The 26,315-nt window shown below is 52.7% G+C and overlaps 2 protein-coding genes across 6 annotated transcripts in view; one reads left to right on the forward strand and one right to left on the reverse strand.

The window, feature by feature from the left end:
• On the reverse strand, positions 1 to 26,281 carry USP28 (ubiquitin specific peptidase 28). Of its 5 annotated transcripts, none has more exons than XM_075442530.1 (26): positions 26,210 to 26,281; positions 22,852 to 22,929; positions 21,366 to 21,498; positions 20,040 to 20,151; positions 19,241 to 19,403; positions 18,247 to 18,333; positions 17,255 to 17,392; positions 16,740 to 16,813; positions 16,104 to 16,180; positions 15,577 to 15,725; positions 13,279 to 13,406; positions 13,012 to 13,107; positions 11,969 to 12,148; positions 11,053 to 11,267; positions 10,738 to 10,808; positions 10,197 to 10,425; positions 8,532 to 8,735; positions 7,841 to 7,980; positions 7,465 to 7,650; positions 6,449 to 6,544; positions 5,287 to 5,465; positions 5,114 to 5,192; positions 4,678 to 4,757; positions 3,474 to 3,597; positions 2,419 to 2,617; positions 1 to 985 (listed from the first exon to the last, which is right to left on the reverse strand). In XM_075442530.1, the coding sequence occupies exons 1-26, from the start codon at positions 26,255 to 26,257 to the stop codon at positions 810 to 812; spliced, it is 3,441 nt and encodes a 1,146-aa protein (XP_075298645.1). In that variant the 5' UTR covers positions 26,258 to 26,281; the 3' UTR covers positions 1 to 809. The 5 variants fall into 5 exon arrangements, with proteins under 5 accessions (XP_075298645.1, XP_075298646.1, XP_075298647.1 ...); XM_075442531.1 differs by lacking the exon at positions 26,210 to 26,281 and adding an exon at positions 23,142 to 23,251; XM_075442532.1 differs by lacking the exon at positions 7,465 to 7,650.
• PAFAH1B2 (platelet activating factor acetylhydrolase 1b catalytic subunit 2) overlaps positions 1 to 26,315 on the forward strand; it is a 640,582-nt gene that overhangs the window by 10,736 nt on the left and 603,531 nt on the right. The gene's annotated exons all lie outside the window — the stretch shown is intronic.

Raw genomic sequence — 26,315 nt, forward strand, 5'->3', positions numbered from 1 at the left:
ACGTAGAACAGATGCTTTTATTGCACTTTTCCAAAGATCTGCATAGTCCTAGTGAGCAGGACCCCCTCGCCGCTTGCTCAGAACATTTGGTTTAGAACAACTGCCGCAGCTCCAACACGAGTACAGGCTGCCAGCAAAAGGAAACCCCGGCACGGCACATTTTTTACAGAAAGTCAGTAAAACCCCCAAAAGACCACCAACCAAAAATGCGCCGACTCCAGCCCTCGCAGCTGGCGTCCTGCCTCTTGCCACCGCCAAAATTTGCTTGCGCCTTTCTCGGCGGCAGACTCCTGCACATTTTCTTCTGCCGATTACGATACAGCAGGCAAACGGCTGCTTGGCTCGACCAGGACACGCAGCGGCACGCGCGACTGCCCACACGATGGAGAGTGACCCACCGCTCCTCTCCGTTCCCCAAGCACGCAGCGCGGACTCTGCCCGCAGGAGCTGGGCAAGATCGGGACGGACCAGCTCTGGCAGCCAACATCTGGCAAGATGTAAACGCGCCCGGCAGATCTCCGTGCCGAGAAAGTCGCCAAAACAGCAGAACCCCCGGGGACGGCCGGGGGACCCCACAGCCGACGGCGCTGCCAGGGACCCGGCGTGCCACGCCGGTACAGGGGCTCAGGTCCTCCGCGCTGCTGCTTCACGCTTCACCTCAAAAGTGCAATACCGCTTTTTATTCGCTCGTATGTACAAAGAACACAGCTCCCACCCCTCCTCTCCCCTCTCCCTCCCAGACGTCGCCCACCGCAGGGCCCCGGGTGGTCTGCAGCGTGCGCATGGCGTCACGGCGCCGAGTCCGCGGCCTACTTCACGGTCACGGTGGAGGCCCCGTGGATGGACTCCATCACGGCGGCAAACCGGCTGCAGAGGTCGTAGGGGGAGTTGGGCCGGATCTTCGGGGGCTCCTTCAGCACGATGACCTCGGTGGAGCAGTCGAGGAGCCGGGGCAGCAACTCGCCCAGCTTCATCTGCAGCTTTGCTGTCAAGGGCGAGAGGAGGAGACAGTCAGCGCCACCGCAACAGCAAAAGGACCAGACGGCAACGGGCTCCGGGGTCGCCAGCTGAAAAGCTGTGACGCCTTTTCGGGAATCATCTCCAGCGCTGAGAAGCGCCCGTGTCCCGTGGGCGGGGATGAGCAGCGCCTGCCGACGCAGGGCAGGCGTCGCGCCACTGCCGGCCCGGGGCTCGTTCAGCCCCGAGTCCTGCCCAGGGCACCCCGCAGAGGGAAGCTCCGCCGCCACCAGCCGTCCCGGGACTGTGCCACGTCCCACCAGGGTGCATCGCCTGCACCCACGACATGGTGCTGTGCTGGCCGGTAAGCCAGGAGTAACCATGCGCTTCAAGGCGACACCGAGACATGGCTCTGCACTGGAACGAGACAGAGCGCACTTCCGCAACTTGAGGTTACGGCCTGTAACGCCTCAGACTGCGGCAGGCATCCTCCGCTCCTGGGAAAGGACCGTCCCCCCGGAGCGGGCCACCGAAACGCCACCGGGCCGGCGCTGAAGGGCAGGCACCCTTGGAGAAGGACAAGCAGGCAGGAAGGGGGACCCCTGAGCTGGCTCACGTGGTCTGCGATGGCACAGGCAGCTTCTGTCTCGGTGAAACCTTCCGTGTCAGCGACTGCCGTCGCGGCAAGCCCCAGAACGGACACTTGCGTGTTAGCATCGGTTTGTCAACAACAGTACTTTGAGAATAAACCTCTGCGCTTTTGTCTTATTCTCCTATAGCAAGTTTACCCTCTGCTACTGACAAAAACTCCGCCATGACTCTCCAAACCTTCACATGCAGATCAAGGGGGTTGAAAGCAATTTCTCCTAACAAAAATGACCGAGAGGAGCCGTGGGAGCCCAACTCCAGACTGCACGCGGAAACAGAGAACAAGAACAGCTATCCAGAATGGAAATTCAGCCGTAAAACGACCAGCCTCTCCTCAGAACGCAGAGATCCCCTGAATCTGCTCCCCCACCCGGTCTTCTGCAACTCTGGCCAGGTTCCTGGCCGCCGACAGAACCTGCTCCTCCCTCCCAAAGCCGATGCCTACGCAGGCCAGCCTGCCAGCGTTCACCCGCCACCCACGGGACCCTCCACTCAGCAAGACGAACCAAAACCAACGCACGCCTCGGTAACGCTAAGCCCTGCTTTTGACACTTTTCACACTTCAGGGAAGAGGAACCCTTCCTCTGCAGCTTTAGTGCACGAGAAGATTGAATTCTTCCATCGTGTAGTTCAACTGACGATGCAAACACATCTCTCCTCGCACAAGCAGAAACACCCGAACGCGCTACGGCGCCGGCGGCAGAAATTTCAGGGAGTGTTTTAAACGCTCCCTTAATCCTTTCCCCTTCGGATCCAGACACTGCCCTGCCCACCCGCAGCCTGCGAGAGGCAAGGCAGGCAGCTGCTCCCTACCGTCCATGTCTTCTCGTCCCAGGTAGGAGCACCAGCGGTTTCTCATGACCTCGATGGCGTCCAGGTCCTCTTTGGAGATCTCAAAGTTGTTCATGAGGTGCATGCAGGGGATGATCAGCTCGTTCAGGATGCTCATGCCCTCTGCCACACGAGCTTCCTCGCAGCTTACGAACAGAGACGCCGCCACCTCGTTCAGCTTCTGCGGGAGGAGGGAGAATCAGGGGTCAGACTCGTAAGCAGCAAGCGCGGACCCCAGACAACGAGCGTGCTGCCAGCAAAGGCACACGGCCCAGCCCCGACCCGCGGCCGTGCAGAGACGCAACGATGAACGGCGCCAGGCTCTGCTGGAACAGCCGCCTGCGCTCACAGGAATGGCACCATCCAAAACAAACCCATAAACACACCGATGTTTACGTACATACGCGTAATTTGTTGTATGTATGTACAGAGTACACCTAGCTTGCGTAGAAATCTGGTTTTAAGATGCCAAGATCCAGACCTGCCTTCACCCAGGCCCCCCCGAGAGTCGCCCCGCACACTCTTTCATTGAGCTGTTACTTCCTAGATTTCCACACCGCTGCAGGTACTCGGCAAGGGGCAGAAGCCATGGTCGTAGGCACAAGAGAGACAGTTACACTGCTCTTGGCAGCCCTGGAGCGTGAACTAAAACCAAATCTCATTTTTACGCTACTTTTTTGCCTTCCCCCGTGGATAAGGAGATCACCTTTCGCTCAGAGAAAGCCATTAATATTAGAAATAAATACTGGGGAGGAAGGCAGCGAATGGACAGAAAACGACGCAGCCACCGAGTTAACAACGTGAGCACCGAGTTAAAACCCAAGAGTACGCTCAGCAGCATCTGGACCTGCCCCAGAAACGCAGCACGTCAATTCAGCGTGCTCCTAACAGGGGACACGGCACGGTCCGACTCCCCGGGCAACGCACACCGAGCAGCCGGTAAGCGAGCTGCACCACGGGAGCCGAGGTCGCCCAGGCTGCTCCCTGCCCTCCCCTCCTCCGCCCCCAGAAGGAGCGCAGAGCCGCTCAGTACAGACCAGGAGACACTTCCTTCTGTACAAGGCGATGAGGGACTCGTTGACGCCTCTGTTGGTTCCCTTCAGCAGCAGCTTGGTGTTGCTCTGGTAGGCGTAGACCAGGTAGGTGAGCGACTCCTGGTACCTAGGAGAAGAGGGTCAGCTCGCCAGCCTCACAGCTGCAGCGCCGTCACTCCTGGCAGCTCAGGAACCATCTTCCGCTCGACCAGAACGGTAACCAGCGCCAGGCCCCATGGGAGAAACTGCATTTCCTCACCAAAGCAGAAACAAACTGATGCCCTAGGTCGAGGAACGAGCGTTCCTTTTGGCCCAGTGGGCCCAGCGAGCACCTTGGGAAGAGCCCTTTAAAGCCAAGCTTGTGTACAACAGCCTGAGCGCGAACGCCAGCGCCGATGCCTTCTGCGTTGCTGTGGGAACCTCTCGCTTTGAGAGGACGCTCACAGAAGTGCAGAAGGTGATGTCTGCAGCTCCTTTACCTGTGCTTGTGGCTTCTACAGCCCCAATGGGAACGCAGAACAGCTGACAGGGACAACTCGGGGACCATCTAAGGCGCTCTGGCCCAGCCTCCTGTCCGTTTGCCCACCTGAATTTGGTGGCTCGTCACTGGGACCCACGTCAGAATCCAGCTCTGTTTCCATCCGTGAGTACTTTCTGAAAGCCAGTTTATTCTCCGGATTGGAAAAGTCACTTTTCAAATTACCAGCCCTTCCTAAAATGGCACCGTCCCTCTCCACACTGCACTACTTACATAAAATACAGGGGCTGAAACAGCAGGGAGAAAAACCCAGGCCCTTCTTAAGAGGCTAGAGTACTCCAGGGCATGTGTTTACACACAGGATTGTGTCCACTTCAAGACAATTTAATCTGAATACCGGAGTCCAAAGCGGGGAAAAAAAGAAAGCGACGGCAGTCATTCCTGCAAACACACCTCTGGAAACGAGACTACAAAGCTCTGCTGCCGAGCGGGACCGAGCAGCTGCCGGAGGGCTGGCCAGCGCCTCGGCACAGGGCTCAAACTGCTAACCAGGGCTGAGCGGGGTTCAAGAAAGCGCTACCAGCGAGTCACACAGGACTCGCCGGCCTCAACTACAAGGCTGAACGTGAACCGGCTGTCACGGGTCAGGAAGCAGGAGTTCTGTCCAAGCGGCCTTTACTTTTCGGCTGCAGCTGACCCGGCCCCAACGCTCCACCACAAGCCACTCACTTTCTGTTCTGGTACAGCTCCAGCCCCGTCAGCAGGTAAACCGACACCTTGCGGAACAGGCTGTAGTCTTCGTGCCATCGCTGTCGAGGAGCAGCAAGAAAGCAGAGCGTCAGCTTCACCCGTGACCCGCACACGCGCGCTCCACATTCCTCGCAACTCCAAAGCGTATCAGGTGTTACCCTGTGAAGGGTTTAAACACCTCTCACGAGCGACAACAATCAATTCTGTCAGCTGCAGAGACGCTCCCCACAGCGCAGGAGGCTCCCAGCGGACCCCCCGCCCCTCTCCGCGTCCTTCTGCGGGCACGCACCTCAGACGGCAAGGACGCTGCCGGCAGGCGTGCCAGCCACTGCTGCGTTTGCTCCGCGCCGCACTCCCCGCTTCCCACACGCCGCTTTGGGCGGTGACGGACCAGGGCGGCCCGCTGCTCCCTTACCTTGTACTCCGCCATATCGACATCGTCAGGACCGATTTCTCTCAGCTTTGCTCGTGCCACCTTCATAATGCTAATTGACCTGCTCCGTGTAAGGAGAGACGAGCGACATCAGAACAACGCTCCCGCCTGCTTCCGGACGAGAAAAGCCTCACCTCGGAGTCCGCGGCACGAACCTTTCGTCGTAGCTGAGGTTTTTGTCTGCAAACTGCTCAAGCAGGGTCCGTTCCACCACCTGCTGGGGAGCGTTGTTCTGCAGGAAGTAAATGAGGACGTGCTGCAGCCGGGCATCGTTCTGAGGGGTCGGGGTCTCTTTGGAAAGCAGGTAGAGCCGCGAGTACTCCTCGTGGAACGCCTGCCAACGAAACACGCGTACCAACACGTCCGCTCTTCCGCCCGTGGGAACGCCACAGCGGCTGAGACGAGGCTTAAACCTGTCCAGTGGCAACGGGATTCCCGCGGGCGATACCTCGCCTCCGCTGCTGGGTTACCTTCCAGGGGTGAATGGCAGCCCACGAACCCCTGGAGCTACGCACGCAAGGCGCCCGCACCGAGGCCAACCACGCGCGTGAAGCGCGCGCTTTCCGGAAGCGCCAGGGTGTCTCCGCGCCTTGGGGCAGAGAGCTGCCTTGGGCAGCTTTGGTCATCGTCTGGCAGGTGCCGAGGCTGTAAAAATCGACTGCGATACGCTCTTAACTGTAGTAAGGTGCAAGAGCAGCTGGTGATTTAGATTCCTGCAGACTAATAGCACGGGCGACTTCTCCCATGCGGCATTTTTAGGGAAGTCTACCTGCCTGTAAAAGCTAACACCAGCTTCGATATCCAGCAGCGCTTCTTCTTTCAAACCCCTCTGCTCAACGCATGGATTTCGTGAGGACACATTTTACGAGAGAGGTCACAGGACACGTGCGTGTTCAGGACCAAACCCAAAATTTCACAAGCGCTGGTTTATTTCCTGACAATCACACCGAGGATCTAGACAACAGATTCTGAAAGGCACGCAAAGAAAGCCTCCTTCTTGTTATCCAGATCAAGAGAACTGCCAATACTAAAAGAATAAGCAGGAAAAACAGTGCGAAGTAAAAAAAGAAAAAAAGGCGCTCCTTTCTCTGGGAGGAGGGAGTCCTTTCTTACAAGGTCTAAAAAGTGTTCGAGCCCACAGATATATTGTCACAGTGAGAGAGCAGAAACAGAAATGCGGGACAGAAAGGCCATTAACTAGAAGAAAAACTGCACAGATTGCTCCCTTCGCAGTCTGGATACGTCAATATAGCATAGATTCTCCAGTCTGTGGAAACAGATATCCATACTATTGGATTTAGCAAACAAATCGGATACCTTCACGAGCCCTGCTTCAGACCCGTCTCGATCAAAGGTCTGGCGGGCTTTCGCAATAGCCAGGATGACACCTTGCATGGCTGGACTCAGCATCACCTACCACGAAAGCAGGAAAACAAAAGACGAACAAGGGGAATGGGAACAGACAGGGAAAGAAGAGAAGGCACGGTGAAGAATGGCAAACACTTTTTGAAAGATAAGGCTCACAGGAAACCGTGTGAATACAGGTGGAACAAGCTGGAGCTGCGACTTGCTTGCGTACTACTTGCTCCATCTACCACACGCACTTCACATGCAGGGCTTTTTTTAAGCGCTTAAAGGTCGAAAGGCTGGTCGCTCCAAGCCTCGAACTTGTAAATTCAACAAGCGAGCACGTGAAGCGCACGTGAAGCACACTAGCCGCACCCCCTCCGTGTCCCACTCAATGTTCTCCAGCCATACAAACAGGAGAGCAGCGTCTGCGGCGGAGCAGTTCGTTGTGCCAACGTCACACGAGCACGTACTAAACATACCCAAGGAGTAACGGTCTTGGGATTTGCGTGAAATCCAATTGCACTTGTGAAAAAGGCCGAACCTCCAAAATGCTGCTGGAGTATGCAGGAGTGCGGTTAAACAGACTCAAAAGATCAGCAGCTAGGGCACGGTAAGCCATGCTGTTAGTGGTCAGTGTCCCTGAGAGGGGACAAAACCGTGCGTGAAGCCAGTAAATAAATACATATAGCTAGTGTCAATTTTGGTACAGCTGTGCCAGAAAGGAGCCTGAGGGGAACAACGTGCAGACCTAACGATCGAGTGCTTTCACAGAGCTGCTCTTCCGATGGCGTTCAGCAACGGAATTACTGAACGACTCGGTCTGGCCGCCTTCACTTCCCCAGTGGGAAAAGGCACTCCGTACCCGGCACTGCTTCCACGACAGACTACTGTCGTACCCAATCTTAGGAACGCCCGAAGCCAGCTAACCGCAAAGGTGCAGGGTAACGACCGGCAGCAATCGCCCCCTGCGCTGCGATCTGTACCTCCTCGTTATATCCGTCTGCATCGGATCTAACGGGAATCTTCCCCACACTGGGGATTTCCACTTCAGAGACCTGGGAGCTACTCTGGGCAGCAGACTCCGCTTCCTTAGCGTCCTGCGGCCGTTCTGCCTGAACTGTAAGGGCCGTTTCTCCCGCTTGGGCCGTCAGTGGTTCTACCTCCTTGGGCTACGGCCAAGAAGAAAAAGGAGAAAAAGAGTAAGAAAAACCAACGCAAAACAGAGGAAAGCAGAAGGACACCAAGTTAAGCGTGGCACAGCCACAGAATCACACAGAAACGGAAAAAGCAAAGGTCTGTCAAGAAGAACACCACAATGCCAAGGACGGGTGGCTTCCCGGGCCGGGGCGCAGCTCCTACCTCGCAGAGAGCTGCCTCGACGCCGTTCTTCTCGTAGGCGTCAGCGGTGTTTGCAATGGCCTTGGCAGTCTGCTCCTTGGCAATCATGGCGTGTTCGGAGGACAGCGAGCGCACGCTCTGCTCACAGACTGAAGACTGATCTGTCGGGACAGAGGCCCGTCGGGATCAGACAGCACGAACCGTAAGATTTCTCCCCCTCTCTCGCCCTCCAGTGTTTTGTATCTTGTCTGTGCAGGATTACAGGGCTGCTGCATTCACCCCAGAGGAGACGGCATTGCACCGTGAGCTTGCGCACACCCCTTTTCCGTGGGTACGGCACACGCTGTCAGGGATTGCCAAGTAACGCTTTCCCACTCTGGAGAACAGCACTCGAACACTTTCTCCTTGATACTTATGGGGGGAAAAACAAAAAGTCTGGAAGTGAAATGAGATTAGCCCGTTAGGATTAAATGACCGGGAAACGGCCTTTCTGGTGACAAGCCTGGAAGGACGCACACGCAAAACCAGCAGAACTGCGTTTCGTATTGCCAGGACGGACTCCCTCCGGCTGCCTTTGCTACTTCCTCAACAGTTTCTCCCAGATCGCTCCTAGGTATCTAGAAATTTAGGCAAGGCTCCACCACAGCGGTATTTTTCATCAACTGGTCGCTACCTGTTTCAACACAGTTCCCAAGTTCAGACGTGGTACTACCTGGTCCTGACTCAGAAGAGAGGTCCTGCGATTCAGAAGCGGGTGAAGGTTCCATCTGCGGAATCTTGCAGGATTGCTCCTCCTCCCACTCCTCCGCCTCCTGCTCGAGTCGCCAGTTGTCCTCCTGGATGTAGTGTCTCAGCTCTGGGGGCAAGGCTTCCACTTCCTTCTGCAGCTGTCCAACCTCCGAGCCGTCGTCCTTGTCTGGAAGGAATGCAGGACTGGCACACAACGGAACACACCGCAGGAGGACACCACCATTAGACACCGAACAAATATGCAACGTTACGGAAAGCCACAGTCAAACTGGCCGAGGGATGAACAGGAAAAACCCCAACTTTCTACCGGTTCTGTAATTTAAGATGATTCATACACAAAAGCGTGAAAATAGAGAGAAATCTGCAGTTATCTGAAACAAGAACCAGTTTTGTTCCGCCACTGGGTGGCATTTATCCCAGAGAAATTCCAGAAGCGGCGCCTGTTGATGCAGCAGGTCAGAAACGCATCCTTATTCAAGGCAGCGATCGTACAGAGAGCAGTGTTTACACTGCCAATAGCTGGCAAATTCACAGTTCGGCTGGAGGCACCGCATCCACAACACTACACAGCATCTAAAGGTAGGGAACTGCACGGATTCCACAGCACGACTGCCACGCCGGTATTCCTCAGCACTTTCTAGTTTTACTTCAGTATTCAGTTTTACACTAGCACAAACCCCAAGCAGCATCAGCTTTAGACAACTCTCTAAATCCATCAGACGCAAACGACAATGCTCTACACCAGATATTTCTTACGCCCCCGTTGTCCAAGCCAGGCATCTTCAAAAAACAACAAAAATTGCATTAAATTGGGAGGGAAAAAAAAGATCACGGGTTCGTTTCAGAAACGGAACTGTCATAGGAAGACAGACAAAGAACAGCCTCCAGATCCTCATCAGCCACATTTAGCAGTGAGCAGAATGACAGTTCTCCATTGTTTCTTTCTATTTATGACATCAAAATGAACCACGTGTAAAATTAGTAGGTTCTTCTACAGCTGTTTGCCATGTATAGTGCCACGTGCGCAATAATTTCGCCACATAACTATTTATACGTTGGCACTGCAAACACACTTGCAAGTCTAAGCCACCGTTCGCAATAACTCACGCACTAGGAAAGGCTGCACACAAAGAGAGCCCCGTTTAGGTTCAGTACAACGATATCACTAAAACAGCCAACGAGCCAGAAAGCACGATAAAAACAGGAGGGATGAAGGAGGTGGCGTTTCACATGCCCTTATAAAAGAAACAGCATCATATAAACTACGTAAAGAGTCCAAGTGAAAGTCACCAGCAGCAGATGCACGTTGCAAGTGGCAAACGGGGTGCCTGAATATCAATACACATGAATAACACATAAAGTACCGTACCCAGTCTCACCAGTACAGCTCTTCCGTCAGTTTCCAACCCTATCGGGGATTTAGAAAATGATTTAGAAATTTGATTTGGATTTAGAAATGAATCGAGTCTGGAGCAAACTGTTTCCCTTCTATCCGGGGCGAAGTTTTCTGTCTTTTCTCAAAAGACAACAGTGCCAAAGAGAAGCTGAGGAACGGAACGACCACGCAGGCGAGAGAGACACGCTAATGCACAAACATCTAATTAACCAGCAGTTTTGGCTCCAGTACCTGCAGCAAAGCGGGACACCTTCTCGCTTATGTACATCAGGCAGTAGGCACTAGCGTTCTTCAAGCCTCCGAACGAATCTCTCTCCAGTTCTTCCCACGAGGATTCGGTCACTGAGATGTCGTTGTATTTCAGCCAGCTTTTTCGAGGCTGGTCGTATACGTAGGCCCAGTAGTGACCAGCATTTGCCTGCCCTTCGTGGACCAAGACTGCGTGCAAATGATAGGGAACCTGCAAGTTCACACGGAGGTGGCTGTCAGGGAACGAATTTGTCTGACCTCTGCACAAAACCTGCAATCACCTTCACAGCCGCAGCCTGGTACAAGACTCTTGCTTCGTACAGTAAATTTCTACTATGTGCAAACTGACTTTCAAGGGAAAAAGCAACAAGAATTTCACAAAGAATCCTCTCTCTGCTTCATCATAATTTTGGGATCTTCTAAAACACAATCAAGTGGCCAACTTAAACTGACGGCTACTACCAAAACTACCACTATCAGCAGCATCAGTCTAGTATTTAGCTCAGGAAGCTGCATTTCTTACCTGTTGGAGGAGAGGGTCACAGTACATTTGTTCAATGGACAGGTTGATTCTGGTAATAGACTCCTTCAGGTCTGCCAAGAACATCACAAATGAGAGAAATAATCGATAAAAATTAACGACACCTCGTCAGGCTATGCTGGCCCCTGTCACTCCACAGAGTTTGAAGTCACGCAGTAACCACCACAGGCGCTTAACACCAGAGCTGGACCGCGCACAAGACTCTTTGCAGTTCAGGAGACACCCAGCTGAAGCAACAGAGGGGAAACCAGGCTGGCATTCAACACCAGAATCACAACAAATGTATTGGGGGCCAACCTTGCACGTCTTGTTCAATCTCGTTTCTCCATCGCTGCAGACACGTCCGAACGAGGTGCAGCTCTTCCTCGGAAACCACGTGAGGAGCTGGACGTTCAGACATTTCTGCTGGTGAACCGGAAGGCTGGAGCGGCGTACTCGATTCTTGCTGCGGCGAGGGATGTGCCAAAAAGAAAGCTGCATCGTCAGTCCTGGGATCCTTCCCTTCTAGAATGCTACAAAGCAAAATCCAAGAGTAGTGGGCTGTTTTTTCAGGCTTTCTCTGTTTTTTTTTCTTCCCCCTCCTTTCCTTTAACATGGAATAAACCAAACCAAAGTTGCTCCGGAGTCAGAGAACAATTTTTCACTTCCAGGACTGTACAAAATGTGAAGAGAACAAGTACACTGAAATGTCCTTCTTCCTTAACAGACCAAATTAAAATGTAGGACAAATGAAAGCTAAAATTCTACAGAGCTCTCCAAGTACAGATCCACAACGAGCAATTCTAAAAATTCCTTCCCTTACTACTAAGAAACTCAGGTATTTACTCAGCTTAATTTTGATTGTAAACCAGCCATGCTGGCTAGGATTGTAATAATCCAATATTGCATCAATTTACTGGTTGACGAAGCAAAAAAATTAGTAGCCTAACCCAATAGAGCACATAATTTAACTCAGAGCTGCTGCTACCACGAGGAATACGGCGATGCTTTTGGAAAAGCAAAAAGAACAGACTAGACACAGTGTTACGTTTACGCAAAGGGAGCCAAATGACGAGCAAAGTAGCGACCGACTACTTGCACCGGCTCTCGTACGTCACAGCACCACGCTCGCAAGTGCCCAGATAAACAACCCACTTTCAGAACGCGAACCAGGAGCGCTTCGCCGAATGGCAAAGCCTTCTCCTACAAATTATGTTTATTTCTGTTTACGAACCCGTCTGGCTGCGAAAGCACCTCCAGAACACCAGGCTCAGCCGGGGACTGCAGGAGTGTGGTCGGAGAGCCCCGAGCAGGAGAAACAGCTGCGGCCGGCTTTGTAGCGATGAACTCCAGAACGTACTGGAGCATGTCGGGCAGCGGGAAGCGGGCTGGGCCAGAGCCGTATTTCATGTACCTGCACAAAAACGCAGGACGTTGCGTTAATGACGGGATGCGACTGGTGACACTGGAGGGGACAGCGGAAGAGCAACAGGGAAGGAAACCCCTGGGTCGGGACGGAGACAGTTTAGGCAGCAAAGCAAGGAGGGGAAAACCCAGGTGATGCGAAGGGGCTCAACTCAGTGCCAGCAGCACCGTCCAAGTCACCGAGCCAAACCACGGCACCAAACGGCTGCCGGGGAGACAGGGACCTCCATCCCCGTCAGAGCCCGCGGGATGCTACGCACGGGCCTAAATGTAAACCGCTCTCACCGCGCGCGCCAGAACCTCCCGAGCACAGACGCCACCAGGGCTACCGCGACCGAGCACGCCTCTGCCTGCCACCTGTCCGCAGAACCGGCATTTTAACAACACAAACTGCAAGCGAGGTTAACGCAGACTAAAAGGACTTTTACACAAAGCACCTGGAACACCAAACCTTCTGGTTGTCCACCAACCAGATTTTTCCTGTCGATCTGCTTCCTTCCCCAATAAGCAATGCCACACTCTAGGCTGCAGGGGACCGCTAATATAAAAAAGAATGCGGATTCTTTTAAGTGTATTACTGGGCTTCCCCACCGAGGCTTGCCAACGCAGCTGACGGTGACCACTGTACTATTTAAAGGATTTAATCTTGCAACAGCGTCAGTAATATCCAGAAGCCATCAAAGCCACGAGTTTGTTTTTGGAAACACGCTTCCTCGCTCCACACCTCTCGGAACAAACCCGGCTCTGTTCCTCCTTCCCCTACAAGCTCCTCTTCTACTGGAAAGCTCATTTAGAAGGAAGCATTTGCACTCTCCCATGGGGCACAAAAAATCAAGCTAGCTGATGACTTACCTTTCCAGTTTCTGCTGCAGGATCACCATTTTCTCCTTCAGTCGCTTCATTTCTTCTCTCTTCATCTGAATAAGCTCTTTACTGCAGTAGAGGTACCTAAACAGAGAAAGACAGAGCCCAGCCGTGCGAGATCTGCTTACTTCCAACATCCACAACCTCTAAATAAATATTTTAGAATCATTCCTTGCTCAGCCATACGACCTTTTTAGTTTCTTTAATTGCAACCAAGCAATAGCGTTGTACGTACCGTACAGCAGACCAACTCACCTGTCCATATAAATAGTCTGGGGAAATTCTAGCCTGGTGTGAATTTTCTCTGGCTGTCCTAGTGACTGATTGAACTCAAATCGGGAGAGTTCAAAGGTCAGTACTGGTGGGAGTTTTGTAAACCAGCGCTGTAACAAAAGCAGAAATGCCCCCAAAGGGACTTGTTTCAAGATGACCGCTAAACGGCACATTTCAGACCGATCCTAAGTGATTTTAGGCTGATCCTAAATGTCTGTTTGTCTTTAAATACCGACTTAGTACATGGTTTGTTTACAGAGCGACTAGTCAGAAAGCCAGATTTTACGAGTTTAAAATTTCCACTTCCGTTTTACATTTTTACCACGAGCAAGCCTCACAACAGCGTTCAGAAAGCTACTTTTCACTGCCTGAAGCATCAGGCTTGGTGGATAATTAATGGGTCCAGCACTGAATTTTACAGAGTTAGCAGACACTACACAAACTCTGGATGTCAGCTACGAGCCTCCAAGAGGGTTCTTTTCCAATGCAGATCGCATGCAATGATGAAGAACGAAACAGAAGTCCTTAGGCAGTGCTTGGTTCCTCATCCTCTCTCAGTCTACTTACAAACTACTCCATTTAGGAGCTTCAGAGAAGGCACCCGCTCTCTGCCCGTTTCACACGCTGTTTCAAAGAGCCGTGTCAAAAGCAAAGTTCTCGGTTGCATTCACCCTTCCTCTCTCTCTTCCTGGGTTCACAAACGCTTCCAGCACGCGCCGGCGGGAGCTTCCTTCGCCTGCCGTAGCACGGCAGCACCCAGGCAATGCTCCCTGCTGGACTCGGGACGAGCGTGCTAAGCTCATTTTCCTGGGCAGGATTCACGTCAGCCGCCCCGCCACTATAAATCTGCTCCACACCGAAGCGCAACAGCAGATTTTTAGATCTAAAACATTGCCAATGAAGGCAGGGTTTTTTTTTTGTTTTATTATTTTTAAAAATCTTTGGGAGGAAATGGCCAGGTAGCAGAGCTTTTTGAGAAGCAGCCCAATCTTCCGAACGAGAGAACATAAACACAGCGAAGGACTGATTTACACACCTATGATCTAGGAGCAATGTAAGTTCTCGTTAAGCCCACTCATGCTTTGAGCTTCAGTACACTCACCTACGTTCTCAAAAGACAAAATGCACCTTATTCTCTATGTCCCCTATCATGCAGTCCTCTAGCCACGACATCCTAGGAAGTGAAATTAAGATGCACAGTTTTTCCAGTCAGATTTCTTAGAAATACAGCCAGAGCCTTTTCCTTTTATCCGTACAAAGAACGACTCAAACAGCTCCACCATCAGTCCAATTGCCCTTATTTTTCGGAAAAGGATTTGGAGGAACTCGAAAGCTTGGACTGAAAAGGACCTGCCCGATTAGCTCCCTAGGTCCCTTTGGCACCAGCCTGCATCGGTTTCACCTGCGTCCGCTGTAAACGCCTCTGGACAGCTTCAGGCAGGAACCAGGAAAACCAGAATCAAACATTCGAGCCGGGAGTCGGACAGGGCTTACCCGCCCAAGACCTCCTTTCTCCTTTGCCAGTTTAAACCACAGCAGCACTTTTTCCAGGCGTTCTCATAGAACTGGGATACCTTTCCCTGCCCCCTCTACGCCAGACGCCTACCCAAACTTCTCCGTGTTGTTTCCCAGCCTTTCTCTAAGCTAAAGTCTCAGCTGCACTTGCACATGTAGGATGCCGAATGTAATCGTACGCCTTCGCTTTCTACTTTGCTGCCACTACGCATTTTATGATTGGTTTGTGATTCACGAAATTTAAAAAAAAGAAAAAAAAAAACAAAAACAAAAAGCAGCACAGTCAGAAGATAAGAGTGAAAATGAGAAGAAAAAAAACCACACACTGTAATAGGGAGAAGGATACAAATTCCAAATGGCATACCATAGAGTTAAGCACTGTACTTTTACCCTCCGAAAATAAGGAGGCAGTGGTTGTCCCCCTACTCAGGTACAGGTAGGCTTCAACAGAAAGAGAGAGACTTTATCACACTTGCATCAGAAGCAGATGTTTACCTTTTCAATTTAAAACAAATTCCTCGAACTGCTTATACAGGACAACACATCTTTACAAATAAGCAAAGACTTAGCGCCTCGCCATGCCACACTAACACACATTTACGCGACATTCCAGGTATCCAGCACACATTTTGCATTCAGTTCCTAGGGAACATTTACAATTGCCATTTAACGTTATCAGAATGCACTGAGACACCCCTGCGCTATCTGTGTTGCATTTTTCTGCAGCAGGCACCTAGAAGCTCAACAGAAAACCGTAAAACTGACCTCCTGTCCGTACTTCACTGACCGAGACGCTGTCGGCTCATCCATCTCTCCCTCCACCATGGCTCCTTCCAAGCACTCGTTCAAGTTTCGATAACCATTTACCTGAAGGGGATACTGACCAAAGGTTTCGATCTTGGAAAAAGTGTTGCCTGGATGATGGAAACGACACAAAAGCCATGAGCTAGCTCAAGAGAACAAGAAGCTCCGGTTAACTCTAGAGTCTGCCGCCAGCACCAGCTGGAGGCACCATCTGTGAGAACCGAACCGCATACAGGCGTATGCACGGCCGTCAGGGCAAGTCTCCTTACAAACAAGAGCTTGCAACACTTGAGCACTTCCATGTATTTAATATTTTCAGCAGACAGACTTTATAAATGTTACATGCAATTTTATCAACCAGGCTATTTGCAAGTTTAAAGAATAACGCAATTTCATCAGGAACACGCAATAAAACCCTGTGTCGTCACGGCTACCAACCAAAACACTCGAAAGAGTTAAAAAGAGAATCTACCAAACCCTTAACTCACCCTCATGGACACCCTCAGTTAAGAAAGTCCCGTAGAAAAGCTGTACCATCGGGTTTTCAGACTTGTCCCCAGGGCTCCTGTTTCCGAAAGGAAAAGCACACGTTCATTTGCAGCTGTAGGCTGCCAAAAAGCCCCAAGTCATAATCTAAGCCTCTGCTTGGGAGTCTTCCTACAGTCAGAAGTAAGGTTTTCTATCCAGGCACACGGCACAGAAGCAGTTTCTCATCCGTTTTCATGCTCAAAGGCACATCATAACACTTAGTCTGGCAAGGGGGGGGGGGGGGGGGGGCGGGGAAACGTTAAGGCACTACCTTTTGAAATGCAATTCCAAAAACCCCAGATCTTTCATGTACGCCAGTTCTGTTGAGTTCCCTTAAAAAATTTATTTATTCTGCAGGCCATATCGGCATCGAACAAAGTCCTTTGCTTGTGGGCAGGAAACAGAGATGTAACACCTCGTAAGCGTATTTCGCGCTCAAGGACCACCATCCTCAGTAAACAAAGAACCCCCTCTCATTTACTCAAAACTTCCACGTAAAGCCCTCTCATTCTTTTAAAACTTGTATTTCTGCATCGCATTTAAAATCTGTTTCTCCTCAGTGTCAGGTCAAACTCCCGAGATCACAAACCACTCACTTGACATTCACAGCAAGCTGGAACGCATCCTCCAGCCAGTCCAGCAGTTTGTGGGTAAATTCACTCACATCTTGCTGGAAGAGAGACAAAAGCCGAGAGTCAACCGTAATACCAACCAGAAAGCGTTTTCACGCTCCACAGGTTTCACAAACCTACCGAAATACAACCCGACCGGCATTGCCGTACCTACCCAGCTGAAAGGAGCGCGAAACTGAAGTGCTGTGCTGATTTAGACTGATAATGAACACTCTGCTCATCTGAAAACTGGATTGGAGGGAATTACTGCGATCGCTACTCAGTAACTACCCAGATGGCACTGGGTAGAGCGCTGTTACGCTGGCTGTTTAATTAGCAAGCACGTACATTCCGCCTAAACGATGCAGGGACAGCTGCTTGTCACTTGACAAACATGGGAAGAGGCCTCTGAAAGCAATAGCGGGATGAAGCGAAACAGCGTTGCTGCGGCTGCGAGTGCTGCTTTGAAGACAGCGAAAGGCTTTTTAACGCGGTTTTACCTGCTGTTCTTCGGCGGATCTAAACGCGTCCCTCAAGAGTTCCAGCGCTGCAGAAGGGTCTACAAACTTACGACGTGTCCCCAGCATTAAAGCAAACAGGCACTGAAGTTCTTGCATGAATGCGATATTTCTTTTTCCCTGCATTGCAAAAAGAAGAAAAGCCAAACCCTTCCTGCAACTCAAGAAAGCAGCACCTGAAAACAAGACGCTACAGAATACCGCACGCACGTACCTCAAGAGGTACGCTAACAACCAAGCAACGAGGTGGCGTTAAAAAGGACAAAAGCACAAAGACATGCAGGACCATTTCTTGGAAGCAATCTGGTCTCCCGAAGGATGCACGGGAGAAAAAAAATGTAAGCGTAACAAAACCTTTAGAGAAAAGAGTGCCAGAAGTAATAGCTGCCAAAACAGGAGGCAAAAGCCGGTGAATTTATGAATTCGTTCTGTCCATGTTTGAGGGTTTTTAGAGGATCGGGAGGACACACGAGAGCAAGTAAAGCAAAGTCTCTTAAACGGCAGTGGCCACAAGCCAGAATGACAACACAAGCAAAAGGTTATTCTATGTACGGCTTTTGCTCGAAATATTTCCTAAGCGCCTTCTGGCGACCGGTCTCGGAAGGCACTGGGGCTAGAGGGACCCTCAGACCGGCGCAAGCACCAGCGCAAGCACCAGCTCTTCTGTGGCGCACACGGACAAATACGCAATCCGGAGTGAACAGAGAAGGTTACTGGGACAAATTCCTCCCCGCACCACCGTTAGAAAGGAACTCTAGAGGAAAGCTTTATGAGAAGCATCTCTTTCTTCTGCAGTGATTCTGTCTCTAAAAAACGTTTCCCAAATTTGTCTTTAACACAGCCTGACAATTTGAAAGCCATTACCATAGGCACAGGAGTCTCAGACGGCCCCAGATTAAATCTGCTCGGAGAAAGAGCAGAGGAGTATACAGCAAGAGAGGGAAACTTGACAGTCTTACTCGACGAAAACTTACAGTGCGACTACGACAACCTTCCAGCACGTTTGGTGGGAGGGAGTACCCCAGGACCAGCCTTCGAAATTCTGGCAACTGAAACAGAGACTGAAAGGAAAGGAGAGTTAAAGAGCAGTCAGCATCTGCGAGGCTCTGACCCACTGCAATCTGATGCCCCGTTGTCACTCTGTTGCTCAACAGCTTTCTTGCGAAGTTCTAATTCTTGGATGGCCTTCTGTTACTACACAAACATTCATGAAGTGAGCAGTCTGTGTGCTGGACCAGCACAGTCGTCCCCAGCAACGAACAAAATCTCATCCTGCCATTTCTAGGATATATATAACCATTTTAGGAAAGAGTATTCTATCCTGCATAGGCAAGCTCAGAGAAAGCACACAGGAACAAGTCGCAGTGAGAAGGGAGCCTGTCTGAAGGTTTCCTACTTCCCCTCAAAGCTGGAGACGTATGATTGATGAACGTCTATCTGCTGACGTGAAGCGGTTAGGAGAGACAGATCTGCTCAGTCCCACTCACTGCTGTCTCTTCTGTTTCGGTTATCGCTAATAACACAGGCTGCCTGGCCGCTTACTCCTTCAAGCGTCCACGCCAGTGTGTTCCATTAACTGGAATACGATACACCGTGTAATACGGAGCCAACAATAACTGCAGTAAAATTAAATTATCAGTTCACTTTGCCGGTCAGGCTTCTGTCATTCAGTAAGCATTTGGACACCGCTGCACCAAAAAAAGCCCTGCCTACGTACACGCAGATTATGTGTATCTGTATCTATTTTCATGCAAGCTCTATCTAACTGCTCTCTGGCTCTTTCTGTGCACGCCCAGAATAAACCGCCGCTACAGCAAATACAAACACAAGTCTCCTCTGAGCACGGTCACGTTCACTCATCTGCATACCATGACCGCGCCACAGAGCTGTCGCACGTTTAATTCTAACCAACAAACATTTTGACGCCCAGACCGCAGCAACTCCAGAAGAACTTTCCTATCAGGTTACCTGTATGACAGCGCTAAACCAACACGTATTCCCAATGTTTTTCATTCCAACGGGCCAGTCGCCCACTCTTCTCCAGTCATTCTGCTTGGGGTTCTCTCCCCAGACTTCGCAGCGTTTCCTTTTGGGGCGATTTTTGTTTTCAGCAGAACGCGCTTCCTGCAGTCTGTCACAAAAGATGGACACTGGGCTGTGAAACACCATCTCACCAAGCTTTCTCGAGAACTACGGGAACCAGGCTCCCCTCTAGTCACAAGCGGGACACTAGGGCCGGGCGCTGTCGGGCAACTGATGTCTCATCTGACCCCAGTAAGTGAGGTGGATGGAAAACAGGACTGCAAGACAATTTGGAACGACGGAAGAAGGTAATGAGAAACGCACGTTTTTCTTCACAAACTAGCCGCACGCAAAAGCGGTGCCCTTCCTCATTACTGGGGGCAAACCCAAGCCACAGTAAAAGCCACGGCTACTTAGCGGTGGGGCGAGGTGAATCGATACACGAGATCTCAAGGTGCTTCTCCCGCAGGCGCCACAACGCCAGCACAGCACCCTTTAGTGTGGCACGCCAGCACCAGCAGCAGGGGGTGAGCAGGCCACAGCTACACCTGCTTCTTCTGTGTCAACAGCCACTTGGCAGTGCTGCCCCAGAAGTAAAAGTCAACTACCCAGAAGGCACTAATGACCCGAGCACCTTCTAAAAGCAGTAGGTATGCATCTGGTAGGTGATATAGATTTGTTTCGCAGTTATCAGCTTAAGAACCCACTAACAGGAAAACCAAAACGATTTTACGGACCCACTGACCTCTCGGCAGCATCTCTTTCTGCAGCCTGAGCTTTTGGCGATTCCAGTGCTCCGAAGGCGGCGGCGGCGTGGAGGTCGTCTTTGTTGGCAGGGGCGAGTGCCGTAGCAGCATCTAGCAGCGGAGGCAGCATTCTGATCAGTTTTCCACCAGGAGCAGGCAAAGGTTTTCTTTAAAAGGAACTTCTAGAAAAAGTTACACCTCACAAATATGATTTTTTTCTATTGACAGACCGCAATTTTCTGGCTCAGATCCTCCTAGTCTGGATGATGCTAGCGAACCTAAACAGCCACTGAGGGGGCTGGATGAGGAGAACAGTACGGACTGTGCAGCTGTGTACTGGCCAGATTTCCTTACACCCAAGTTCAGAGCTTGAGGGAATGTTTCAAAACTCTTGAAACAACGGAACAGGAACGCCCGCTGCTGCTTATGCATGCCGTGCCTTGACATCGGCGTCGACAACCGGCACTGTTTCGAGAAATAAAGGATTTCAACAGAATCGGCACAATCTCACAGAACCGCCTTCCTTCGCCGGAGTCAGGATGCTCAGCTACGGGTCACTTCATGCGCCAGCGATGCCAGGAAGCAGGAGCAAGGAAAACGAGTAGCGCTGGGGGAGGCGGAAGCCTTCCACAAAGTGGAACAGAGGGCAGCTGCGCTGTTCCATGTGCTGCTTCAAAGCTCCCAGCACAGATTTTTTGGCACTGTGAACCTGTCCGGTGATACCATCGCTTGGGGAAAGCTCCAGGTAACAGATGTGTCATCAGCAAAAAGGTTTAAATAACCACTGCCAGCTACCTCGGACTACAATTACACTTTTTACATCTAAATGTACCAAGCTGACGGCCTGCTTTTGCCAACACCTGTAACGTTTATAAAAACGTTTTTCAGGCGGTCAAACTGCTAGCTGAAACAACATTTCAAGTTTTCACAGAAATACGACAGGAAACACTCGATTTGCCTGCTCTGCCAGCAGACGCTGTGAGAAAGAAACACGCGATCTCTGACAGGGACTCGCTCTCCGTCCTGCTCGCTCTGCTCTGAGGGCTTTCTGCGGCTGCCAAGACCAGCTGCTTAAGGCGACGACACCTTTGTAACTGTGATGCGTCGCCTACGAACACTACGAAGCTGCTTTCTGTTCGGGCGCAGCTCTCCTTCACCGGGAAGGTTTAATTCCCGGGGCTGTCCCACGGCAAGAGGCAAGCTCAGACCAGCTCCAGGACAGGAGCTGGCGGGATGCACTGGCAGAGGCAGGGGGCCGACAGCTCCCTTTGGGCTCAGGCCGCAACACGCGAACCCGTAAGGGCGGGCGGAGACGGACGACCTACCTCGTGGGAGCTGTTTGCCCGCAGCGCTCCCTTCCCAAGCGGACGGCTCTGCGGCAGCCGCGTCCTGAGCCGGCTCCTGCGCGTGCTCCTCCGTCAGGAAGGTGACTGCTTCCATTAGGTCTCCATTAGCAGCCTAGTAGAAAGACAGGGGAAAAACATCCTTAGCTCTGGGGTTACTTCATCCACCTCGGCGTGACATTTAATGCGTCCGTGGTGGAGATAGGCACACCGCCACCAGCTCGGCTTTCCCCGGCCGCGGGAGAGAGCTATCTGTCGGTGACAAGCAGGAGTAAAACATGAATATAACGGAGGCTCAGATTTCTCCATCAGAAAGCACTTTGCTTTATTACTAGGGCAATACAGACTCCATTAACTAATTTCATTTTCCTCACAAGAGATCCGAGTAGTCGCAGGAGGTCTGAAGCGCGACTGGGTGCTTTGCCACTGGCAGAGACTCTCAGGAATCAAACTCTCCATGGATTTCAAGACGTTTGTCTTTTACTCAGCTAGGCCTTTCTTCGGAACATCGCTACAGGCCAAACCCCTTTAAATCTATTCTAATATTTTCTGGACCTCACTTCTCAATGAAACATTTAAGGACTTTTATATTCTTAAACAAACCTCTTTGTGCATCTTCAGCACAGCCCACAGCCTGCTGCTACATCTCAAGAGGATGGACGGCGTCGGAGGATTCCAGGCTGACGCGGCTGCAGCCAGTGTAACGTTACAATTTATAAATCCCAAAACATGCACTGCGAGGAGGAATCTTTCCAGGTAAATGTTGCTTCTCCAAGGGCCCGAGATTATGGCGTCCCTTTGCTTCGCAGCACAGACGACTGTTCTGGTGCTGGACGAGACAGCCACGGGCCACAAAGGCCCCGACATTACTGCAGCTGTCCCCAACGCCTGAAGCAGCTTACCCGGAGCCAAGCCTACTCTGACCCGCTACGTTTGTGTTTACCACAGCGCAGGGATCACAGCCCCATAGGAGCAAAACTTCCAGCAAATGTTTGCAACGTCTGCAGCACAGGTTTTCAGGTCTACTGCTAGAAACGAATGAGCTACTCTGAAGTTAGCGTGGGGTTTTTGTTCCAGATTTGAACGAACACACACAAACCCCAAACCTGCACGTTCCCTGCATGCACCAACAAACACCGGCCTCGCGTGCCCACTCACCTCACGAGTACGCCCGAACGCAGCTCAAGTGAGGGGCAGCAAGGCAGCGGAGGCTTTACCCTTCACCTCCTACGCGAACCGGACGGCTGCCCACGGCACACACTGTGCCGCTCTCTGCCCACGGCACACACTGTGCCGCTCTCACAGGCCACGCAGCGACCAGCTTGGTGAGGAGCAGCTCGTTATCAGCCCAGACGTGCCAGCGAACACCCGACCCCCGCGCCGTGCTGCGAGATGGCCTGAACTTGCCTGACTTTTGGGACAAATTCAGAGGTCTCCTTTCCACAGAACAGGGACAACAGGCACAAACCTTTAGAGCCGCGTGCAGGAAAGCCGAATCTTGAATTCCTGTGATCTCTTTCAACTGGTTTAAAAGCATCTGGCAATCCTACAGGCAAGAAATGAAGAAAGCTCACGTGAAAAAGTGACCAGGACAGACATCGAGCACTTCCTGCAAGGTGTGCCGTGGGCTCAGCAGAGTATTGCTTCTTTCTTTCCTTTCTACCGACAGATTGATACAAAAACCCAGCTGCGCTCGCCCGATGGCAGTGCTAACATCAGCCTGAACACCCTGCTTCATTTTTTCTCCCCTAAACGTACAGGCTGAGGTTCAATCCGTCATATCCTCACGAGCACGTAGCAGGCCTGAGAGGAAACGCTATCCCCGCCGTCGGACGCACGGCACCTGCGGCGGGAGCGGGCACCCCCGCTCCCAGACAGCCGCGGGACATATAAGGAGGGCGCGTGTTCTCAGGCCTCGGCGAGGGGCTATTTTAAGCCCGGACGCACATGCCACTTGTGCATGTCATTTCTCACTGACAATAAGGTGTCAGGAAAAGGGCCCGAGAGGCTGCTGTTGCTTCTCCGTCCCCCACCGCACAGGCAGCTCGAAGCTTGGCCAGACACTCGCTCGAGGCTCGAAGCCCCAGTCAGCGGCGTACCCTCTGACTGGCTCAACCACTTTAAAGAACAGAGATCACAGAAATTTTCTCTACCAGACTTCTCACCAAGCTACCGATCATTCAGTCTGCCGGCTGCTGGGGGAGCAGCTCCCTCCAAGGAGCCCGCTCCAGCAGCGAGCCCCTCGACAGGGGTCCCACCACCCCCCTTTCCCGGCCACAGTTCAGCCGCTGTTGCCGACAGCTCGGTCCCACTGAAACCCGACGCCGCGAGACACGGCTCTGCAGCACCGGCGTCGCACATCACACGGGAAGGACGTTGCAACAGGAGCAAGAGCCGGGACTGCACCGCGTGCACCCGGTTCCTACAGGCTATCCAGGATCCTGCTGCCAGCGCAGACCAGTGAATCCCAGTTTCTCCAGAGCACACGTTCAATTAATCTTAACTGGCAACGCTGCAGACGAATACGTTCAACTTTCTGTTTACTGTCATCACTGGGAAAAATTTAAGATGCTTTCATGCCACTGGAGCCCAAGACCCGCCCAGCGAGGAGTAAGGCAACCCCTTTTCCGAGCCATCCGTCCATCCGCACCACTGATGGATGCTACTCCACACACAACTATCGCAACGATACCACGCATCCGTACCGGTGGTTAGAACAGAAAAACAATCCTAGACCAGCTTTTGACAGGAATTCTCCCGACAGGTTATTCGTAATATTCCCACCGAAAAGACTACTTTTGCTCAACTTTTACAAGAAAAAGCGCGTGTGTGTGTGCGTACACCCCCCCCAAGCTGTCCCGCACGCTCTTTGAGTCCTGAGAAAAGACGAGCCACGCTAGAAAGCCTCATGCCCGGCCAGGGGCTCGATGAGGAATCGCACGATAAGGAGCCAAGGGTACGCGGCTCGGGACGCGCACACGTCCACAAAGGCAGACCATTTATATCATGCTGCTAATTCTGCGGCCTCAGCGAGCGGCGTGCTTGGTGGCTAACCCCGCCTAACGCCGCAGGGCATATTTTTCCGTTGGAGGGAAAAAAAAACAACCAAACACCCACGCTAATAAATTGCGTTACAACAATGAAATCCGAGGCAGGACGGGGTGTGATTTTCAGGGGTTTTTCTGCTTCCCCAGAAGGACGACTCACAAAGGCTGCCGTGACCATAAGAGCTAATTACCAATCCACCTCTCTCGGTTACCACTTAATACTCTAACGACTTCCAGCGCAATTTCATTCAGCCTTTGAAAAGAAACATTCGTATTAACGGCGGAGAGCTCATCCCGTACAACAAGTTTTGAGAGGCTTGCGGCCGACTGGCAGCCCACAAAAACCACTGGGAACCACACTCTGCGCAACAAATTTGTTCAGCTTTTGGGGAGCACGTGTGGTTCTGTTGCTGTAACTAGTCTGGCTGATTGCTTTTTGAGGTTACGCGCCGTGGGGCTTCAAAACAAGCTCCAGAGCTGGTAATTAAGAGCAGCGTGCTGCCGCTATTAATACATACTACACTTCAAAAACCAAACCAAACCAAAGCCCTACCTGCCGGAAAAATAACAACCCAAACCAAAATGCTATTAGTGTTAAATTACAGCAACAGGAGACGAGTACAAAACCAAGAGCTTGAGAGGAAGGAGGGTCCTGGAGACAGAAATTACACGGTGGGCCAGGGAGCGGCGAAAGGGAAAGGCTTTGCCGTTCTCCTCGCTCTACCGCGACTCACCACCCTCGGAGGTAGCTTGTTTTGATGGGAAACTGCAAGCGGGGAAGGGCACAAGCGGGGTGCAGGAGTTCAAGGGGCTTCCAGAAATAACAGCATGCGAGGAGGAGGAGAAGGAGGAAGGCAGCACGGAAGAGGGACGCAGAGCCATGGCCTTCAGCCGCCACACCTCGGCTGGGCCTTTTACCACAGCGGGAAAACGGATGTGAAGAGGGCTAAGGGCTCGCCAGCGGCAGCAGGAACAATGCCTGCAGCTTTTACAAACCAATACCCATCACGGGGAGAAGCGGTGGCCAGCGAACTCTTCCTCCACCGCCACGCACTCCTGCGCGTCGGGCACCGTCCCGACACTGTCCCCGCACAAGCCGCCGCGCGGATGCGGTTTTCAAACGCACAGTGACAGGGTCACTGCCCTCTCCCCGCTCAGGCCCTCACCGCCGGCCTCCCACGAGCGTTCCTCTCGCCTCCCGAGAGCGCGGAGAGACGCCCGCGGAAACGCGGTCGGACGCCGACCCGAGAGCCCCGCGTCTTTCCAGCGCTCCGGCTCCTTTTGGAGACAACTCGTGCAGAGCCCCGCAGCTTCAGAGCAGCGGGTCTTGCTGACGGGCACTGGACCACGCCGGTGTAGCGGCAGAGAAGGGAAGAGGGAAGAGAAAAGAGAAGAAGGAAGGGGAGAGGGAAAAGGGAAGAAGGAAAGGGAGAGGGAAGAGGGAAGGGGGAAGAGAGGAGGCCCACCCCGGCACCTCGCAGCTTGGGGGGCCGCTGCCGGCACCCCGAGCCAGCCGAGCCCCCTCGCACCGCGCAGACACCCCGCAGCACCCCGCCGCGCCTGGGCGAGCGCCGAGGCCCCGTTCAGACCGGGCAGCCGGGACACGGAGACCCGCACCCAGGGGCCCCGCGACCCCCGCCCCGCGCAAGGCCGCAGGCCCCAGAGGAGCGGGGCCGCGGCGGCCTGAGGGCCGCGGCAGCAGCGCCGGCCCCGCGGCCGAGGGGGGCCGCCCCCCTCCCCGCACCCCACCCCGCCGCGTCCCGTCCCGCCCGGTCTCACCGCGTCGCCGCCGCCGCCGCCGCCCGGGGCCTGCAGCTCGGCCGTCATGGCAGCCGAGCGGGGCCCGCGCCGCCCACCGCGCATGCGCCGGCCCAACGGTTCCGGC

The sequence above is a fragment of the Opisthocomus hoazin genome, chromosome 24 (assembly GCF_030867145.1).
Source record: "Opisthocomus hoazin isolate bOpiHoa1 chromosome 24, bOpiHoa1.hap1, whole genome shotgun sequence".
NCBI classification, from domain to species: Eukaryota; Metazoa; Chordata; class Aves; order Opisthocomiformes; family Opisthocomidae; genus Opisthocomus; species Opisthocomus hoazin.